This window comes from Urocampus carinirostris, chromosome 2 (assembly GCF_059441175.1).
Source record: "Urocampus carinirostris isolate Australia breed hairy pipefish chromosome 2, RoL_Ucar_1.0, whole genome shotgun sequence".
In the NCBI taxonomy this organism is placed as follows: Eukaryota; Metazoa; Chordata; class Actinopteri; order Syngnathiformes; family Syngnathidae; genus Urocampus; species Urocampus carinirostris.
Window position 1 is genome coordinate 37,855,655 of NC_142350.1, and position 7,871 is coordinate 37,863,525.

A 7,871-nucleotide genomic window follows, 5' to 3' on the forward strand; every position below is an offset into this window, starting at 1 on the left:
AGGGTTCCCCTGACGTTGTGTTCTAAATGCGGTATTTGGAAGTCAAGGTCGAAGTAGAACGAAGTCTAGTAAAGTCAGAGTTTTTCGAGAACCGAGTTCTTCAGCTCGGCTCACTAAAAAGAACCGGCTCTTTCGGGCACCAAATGGCATTTCAAGTTGTTTTTGCTTCTTTAAAAATTATGCACAAAATGACTTTAAAAAAGAAAGGGGGGGATAATAGAACAAAATGTAAAAAAATACCAAAATGAAAAAGTAGTGAAGAGCAAAAGGAAAGAAACAAAAGGAGAGAAAAAGAGAAAAAAGAACAGGAAAAATTCAGGAAAAAAGCCAGAAAAAAAGAAAAAGAAACAAATAAAAGGAAAAAGGAAATAGAGAACAAAAAAAAAATCAAGAAAAAAGTAACATCTGGGAAAAAATAAACACAATAAGACCTATATCAAGTCAATCTTGTTGCCAACATTGAACTTCCACTAAATAAATGTCATTAAATACAGTTCTGTATCGTTCAACCGACTAAATAAGCCCCCAAAAATGTTAGCATTATGCGACAAAAGATACGAGGAAAAAAAGGAAATGGAAATCTTGTGAAAGAATTGTAAAAACAAATGACGTTTGTAGACAGTACAACCTTTGCAATAGTACATTAGTCAATTCATTCAAAAGTGAAAAATAATTTTGCATTGCCGGAAACTCAGCAAAATGTAAGTTGATGTCAAGTTTTGGACATGTTTGATAATGGATTAGTTGCCACACTTGGGATTGCTGTCGCTCACCGTTGTTTCAGGCGTTGCTCACCGACTTTGAGTGAACGCTGTGACACGTGGAATATTAGAGGGAACTTTGATTCTAATGTTTTCATGACTCATTTAATTTAGAAAGAAGACAATGAGCAAAAATCAAATGTTCAAAAGAGAGTCAATATTATTTTTCTTTCAGCTTTGTGCTAATCCTCTTCATAAAACAAGGGAAACAAAGAAACTACGGAGTGACAATATGTTTACAACAAATACAATAAAAAGCACAAGTGTACCGTGAGAGAACAAGGTTATTTTTGCCCACAGATGTGAAAAAAAAGCTCGAATTGTCAAACCACATATATTAACTTTTTTTTTACATACAAAAAAGCAGACAAATAAAAATTGTCTGTTTCTATTTGCAAAGTGAGCTAACACCCTTGGCAATAATGGGTCTGCCAATAACAGGACATGTTTTTTGTTTAATTGGGTTTTGAAAGTGTTACATGGTTATCACTAGAAGAAACTCACAGGCACCAAATGTGATTATGTATCATTGCAGTCCATTGCCAGTGAATATAGATATTTTGCAAAGAAGTATTGTTTGTTTTTTCATGTTAGAGCTGTATTTTAAAAATAACAACAGCAATAGTGACTTCTTTACTTCCTTTTGACAATAATCCTTATTGAAATATCTTGCAGGAAATTCTGAACACTGTGGTACAACACAAAACTAAGATGTACTTTCTTAATAACACTCACCTTGCTGTATTTGCCCATCGCTAGGCCAGTGAGGTCACACAGCAGGTTGCACAGGTGCTCCTCAAACAAACTCGTATCAGTCAAGTTTTCCCCTGTCAGGTTAACAAACTGATGTGCATACACTACTTGGCCTGGGAATAACACAGGAGGTGATATGGTTTCAGAAAGGTCAGGTGCCCGCTGCACCAATCTCAAAACAATACACTATAACATCCAATTAATAGATTTGCGTGAAGTACAGCCAGATTGAAAATCTTTTATCAAGACAGCATTATCAATGTCTTGAGTGCACTAACGTACAGTACCTTGCATCTTGTTACCAAACAGATGGAGGATCTCTAAAACTGACCAGTGAATGTCAAGGTGAAGGTGCAGCAAATGCCAAGAGGGTGGAAAAATCTGCAGGGTGAAATCTGAATGTATTATCAGGAAAATAGAATTGTATACAATATTTGACATCAATTATTTGTGGCATATGTTAAATGTTTGCATACGATAAGTAAAAACAAGAAATGTATCTTGTGTATTTCCATTGCAAAAACTCTAACCAGCTGGTTTACCTTTCCAGGGTTCTGTATTGTGAAAGCATTCTGGATGTTTGCAGGAATTTCTTTAAGACGTCCAATGAGGAGAGTGATGCCTAACAACTCTTCGACGAGAATAGATGGAAATTGACTCTCCAACTCCTCATAAGGGTGGGGTGGATGCACATCAAGTGTGCAGGAAACCTTCAGGTATCTGAGCAAATAAAGTTACTAAACAACTCTAGAAATAAGTGCAACTTTGATCTATTAAGATTACCTGTGAATGAAGACTTTAACATATTGTAGAAAAGAGACACATTGCTGTCTGAGCTCAAAGGCCTCATAGTGAAGGTTGCCTCTTTGACCTAAACACACACAAGATATATCTCGACACACATTTCTTTATGGCAGAACAATCTATAAAACATCTTGGAACTTGCGGTTGTCCATTTTGGAACAATACCCATACCCAATTGATTTCACCTCACAAATCTCAATATATTTGTGTTGAAATTAATTAGTTGGAATATCTTTAAGTTGTGTAGGGGCAATACCGGGATGACTTTCTATTGCCATTTAATTAAAGTCTTTCGTAAAGGAAATCATGTTGATGTTTGGTAATGATATTATATTTGCAGTGAACCATTGCTTTAACATGACACATTTTCATGGTTTCTCTTCTTATTGGCTAAACAGTCTCTCTGCTTCCTGTGCATCAAAACGTTTAATACGCGCACGTACGAAAATATCTTGCCAAATGTGAAAATTCTCTTGCAATTTCGAGTATCTCTAAAATCCAGAATGTCGACAAACCGTTCTGCACCAACTAAAATATTTAACTGTATCTGGACCACCGTTATGTGTTCCTGCCTGAAGACAGTTTCACTATATGGCGTGCAATAAGAAGTTTTTTTGCCCCTCATTCTGGCATTTTCCCATAAATATGACATCAACAAAAAAAATACTTTTCACATTATTATTGCTATGAGTCCAAGACCATCAGTGATTCTAAAGGGAGAAGCAAATACATGACAACCATGGAAACGAAACAGAGAAATACAAAGAGGGCAGACGAATCGCTATCCTCGCCTAGGTTGAATGGCCATCCCAATCGACGATCGGCACGATTAAAAATAAGGAGGCGATTAAAGCAATAAAACCTTCAAAGGGCATGAAAATCTTTGCATGTGGAAAGTTTCAAATAATCCACCACCTCCTCCCTGCCTCTACACCCAGGGTTTACTCCACTCGAGTGGCTAAAGTTACGTCACACCAAAAGTAAATAGAATTTCATATTTATTTTACGTGTGTATTCATTTTAAAACATATTCAATCACAACCAGTTCAAGGTATCCCCTGCCCCCTGCCCAAAGACAGCTGGGATGGGCTCCAGCGCCCCTGCGACCCTACTGAGGATAAGCGGTGCAAATAATGGATGGACGGATTCAATCATATGCATTCATATTACACATAGGTTGTACTTTTTATATTGCTTATTTTAGGTTTTTATCTGGAATATCGGGAATTCGGAAGGCCTTAGCTGATTACGCAAGTTTCTATTCCCTGCTGTGGGGGCAATATGTGACAGATTAATGTTGTGCCCAGGGGATCTACTGTAATTGTAAAAATTAAAAAATTACTTACCAAAATCATGTGAAATTTGCTGCGCCATGGTCTCAAGCCTGTAGAACTTTTGCCTGAAATTGCCCACAAAATTGTATTAAGTGTGAGTCAAATGTTAATTACAAATTATATTCACAAATACATTCAATTGAAAAATAATTGATGGTTGTTTGGGTTTTATCTACATTCACTCAAATAATAAAATCAAAAGAAATGTAGATATTTCAAACAAAAAATATTTTGCACGTTTCTTATTACTAGTGTGGATAACTGACAACATTCCATGGAGTCGTACTTCACATGCAAATAGGGGTGGAACAAATGATTGATCAGAAAATAATCTCTTGATTATTTTTTGCAGATTAATCGTATAAAATAGAAATAATTTAGTTTCATCACATGTTTCATAAAAGACTATTAATTCAAGAAATCATTTTAGAAAACATATATCCGTGATTTATTAGTTATTGGTTTGGCCTGAATTGTCAGAAAATTGAACAAAAATGTTTTCCATTATTTTTCTAATCAAAAATAGATCACTGGAGTTGGACCAAAAGGATATACACTGTATTTTTCCAAAAGCATCGAAGGAGACCCAAGGTAATAATTTGTAAAGAAAATAATAATAACACTCATACATCGTACTGACCAATATATGGAACTCTACATTAATACCTTAATATAGCTTAATACGACCAGTAGATTTTCGTACCAACATTGGTTTGGGTTCATTTTGAAATAACAATGGGTTTCTTACTTTTATAGTATAGAAGACAATTAAAAATATGGGGACATTTAAATTTGTGAAGCAGACATTTAAAAGAAGACTTTCTATAATTCAAAGGAGATCCAAAGGATTATTCAATTATACAATGACTTGATTAATTTGAAAATCTTTTGATTGGTGATCTTCAATTCATCATTCACCTCTCTTACAATGACAAAAAAGTGATGGCTGCACACAAGATCATTGGAACATGCAAACAAACGAAGCTTTCTATCTTGGTTTACCTCAGTAAGCCAAAGAGTAGCTTTGTTGATTCGACCAACGCCGTCTCTGTAACCCAGGTTGAAGTAAAGATCTCCACGGTGTCATTCTCATAGTCTGATGGTGCTGGATCAAGACACAGTAGTAACCTGCATGCACAAAGGGTCCAATTCATATTAAAATTGTCTTTAATGTCATTGTTAACATATTATATACGTTATTTACAATGAGATTAGAAGTGCCACTTCAGAAAAACACATGCTGAAGTCCTAAAAGAGAAAAATAATGTAAGGAAAGATATGCAAAACTATTTAGAAGGTAGTGCTTGGCGACTGGGTTAAGTTGTAAGTGATCGTAACAATAGTGTAATTAAAAATAGTGCATCATAAAGATATACATTTTTATCAGTCTCGCTTGTTTGAGGTACAGACGCTGCCTTACTTACGAACGAGATAGGTTCCAGTGCATCGTTCGTAAGTTGAATTTGTTCGTAAGTTGCTTCAGTGCTATATTTTGTATGAAATGTATGTTTAAGGTTTATATAAGTATGTTTGAGGCTTGTATAAGCAACCTGTATTTTTTTGTAATAAAAAATAAACATTTCATAAAATAACATGCTCTGTAAAGATAGATAAAGTTAAGCCTAACTTACTTCTGGAAGATGAGCTTCAAGAGGTCCTCTTCCGAGAGTAGCCCAACAAAGCAATCCAACCATTTTCTCAACTGCATCAAGCTTTCTTTTTCCACTTTAATTTCAAAGGAAACGCCTGCCTCTTCTTTACACCAATCCATATTGAATGGATGCACGGGATATTGAACAACAAAAATGTAAAAGTTCTCAGCGCGCTGGAGATACATTATAGACAAAGTATAGACAGTATAGAATGTTTACACACGAACTAGAAAGAGGAAGTGGATTGTTTTTCCTCCGGGTGGATGCTGGGTGACCACTCACAGCGCCACACGCTGTCAGCGGCGGAAAGAAGCACTACAGTAAGGTCCTGTACCCGGAAGCAGGTGCACACAATAGAAAATCTAACTTACAGATATGTCCGGATATTTTTCGACATCCTGCAAAAAAATGTTCGCATCTACCGTTTTTCGTAAGTCTGATGCTTGTAAGTAGGGGAGCGTCTGTACTGATGCCGCAGAAGAAGAAACTATCTCTGAGCTTATTAATCCTTGCTTTAACGGACCTGTAGCGCCAAATGAAAGTGACGCATCAAACTCCTATTTTTTTCACTGTATCTTATGTTTCTTTTTAATTATTTTGAATTACTGTATGTACCCTATGTAACAATTTTTGTACAGGGAAAAAAAGTAGTTTTTTGTTTGACTGATCTCTTCTTGCCCATTTCAGCTCTAATCCAGATGGTCTCAGTCAGTAAAGGGCAGAGTTCAACGTCATCTTAGGTGGCTCAGATTGTCACGGTACAAGAAGAAATCTTATCCTCGATCAAGCAATTTTTCACTCGTATAGCGGACTTAAGCACGGTATGCGCACATGCGTCACTTTACATGTGTTTTTATATATTTCGAAATAAAAAAAATCAACCGTTTATAATTGTTAAGCAGGAAGGTGGTGGTGGGCTACACTGAAAGGGAAAAGGGTGTCTTATTTATTGCTCATACCGTATTTTTTAAGAAATACTCATTGTTTTTCACCACAAAACCTCAAAATGTGGGTGTGCTTTACACAGTAATCGAGCAATGATTGATCAGTTGACTAACATTGCTGACCTCATTTGTTCTGCAACAGGGATTGATCTGCGATCGCAGCAGTGAGAGCACAGCATCCTAACCACTAGGCTATCAGTATTGCTAATGATGCAGTGAAGGCATTCGATTTTATCTCATTATCACAGTTTTTACTCACGGTGCCACGTTGTACAACTATGTAATGCAACATTGTGGGAAATAGTTTACCCAAAGCAACATTGTACAATGTTGGACCTTGAGTTAAAATAGTGTGTAGATAAGATCAAATCGTATGCATTTCCGGGGTCATTTAGATCCGTAATGGTCTACATTTACACAGTAGATGTAATTAATAATATAATAATAATAATAATTTCCTTTGTATTGTCATTCTTTGTAACAATGTACACAGAACGAAATGTCGATACACCTGACCCGTTGTAGCGAGTCGATGCAGCCGCAGCCAGAGGGCGCCGCCATTATACCAATTAGGTATGTCTCGGTCGAGGCGCGAACCAGCGACCTCCCATTCGAGCTTATTATTAATATTTTTATTATTACTAAAGTTATAATTGGGACAGGCCTAGAATATAGTCAGCTATTGGTTCAGAAAAGAATGCTGTCCACTGCTTTAAAAAAGTAGCTGCTGCAGGAACTCAGCAAGCAATGTCCTTCAGACTGGGCATAGAGGAGCCAATGATTTTCTGGGCTATTTCGATAACTTTATGTATGTTTTTGTATCGTTCTGCTGCAGTTCCCCTTAATATACAACACCGTGACGCCTTATGCCAGAATGCACAATGATTTAATATCCAGTCATAGTTTGCAAAATATCTGAGATTTTTTTTTACCTTTTTAATGAGCCTCTTGCAGTGTATCCCTCGCTTGAGAGGGCTCCAGTGGGATCCTCTTTAGATTCTGAGCAGCAGAACCAAGGTGGCCTGGCTGGGGGAAGCTCACACAGACCATCTGTTGGAGAGACTGGTGGAGTGAGGGATTGAGTAAAGTCGTCAGCCATACTGCCCCTCACTCACCTTTCATTAAAGAAACATGAAAATGTTACAATCAATAGTTGCCATAATACTCATGCTGTGCGTTTACAGTAAAAGTTAACCAACCAGGGATTCATGGAGTAATGTGTGCACGCTTCGATGGGTGCAGTTAATCGTATTCCTGTATTTGACCGAAGTCCTACAAAAACTAAGCTCTGACTCGGGTTGTCAACAGAAAAAGTAAGCAGAGAAACTAAACTGTTTTAAATTGTTAGAAAAATGTTACTTGGAGTAATATTCCGCACACGGATCTCAAGGGGCACTGCTTTCACTGGCATCATCCTAGCAATGTTTGTGTTCCGGGACTGTCCCGCGCGTTTAGGTTGCGCATGCGCAAACCAAACGTCAAAGTATTCCATTGGTCGAAAGTTTGGTAATAGGCGGAGCTTAAAAATCCTCGAAAGAGCAATTTCAATTTTTAATCTTTCAGATAAATGTTATTTCACTATTTTTCATTGCAGATTTATGCCAGTTTCCAAGTACTACCTTG

General features: G+C 36.9%; 1 protein-coding gene across 1 annotated transcript in view; it reads right to left on the minus strand.

Moving 5' to 3' along the window:
- mms22l (MMS22-like, DNA repair protein) overlaps positions 1–7,670 on the minus strand; it is a 37,512-nt gene extending 29,842 nt beyond the window's left edge. Inside the window, exons 1-8 of the mRNA XM_088326440.1 lie at positions 7,448–7,670; positions 7,181–7,363; positions 4,655–4,780; positions 3,665–3,717; positions 2,298–2,385; positions 2,057–2,234; positions 1,802–1,895; positions 1,497–1,627 (exon numbers count right to left, since the gene is read on the minus strand). Coding sequence (XP_088182566.1) covers positions 1,497–1,627; positions 1,802–1,895; positions 2,057–2,234; positions 2,298–2,385; positions 3,665–3,717; positions 4,655–4,780; positions 7,181–7,347 — 837 coding nt within the window. The 5' untranslated portion in view covers positions 7,348–7,363; positions 7,448–7,670. The remainder of the gene's footprint in view (positions 1–1,496; positions 1,628–1,801; positions 1,896–2,056; positions 2,235–2,297; positions 2,386–3,664; positions 3,718–4,654; positions 4,781–7,180; positions 7,364–7,447) is intronic.
- Between the last annotated feature and the right edge of the window lie 201 nt (positions 7,671–7,871).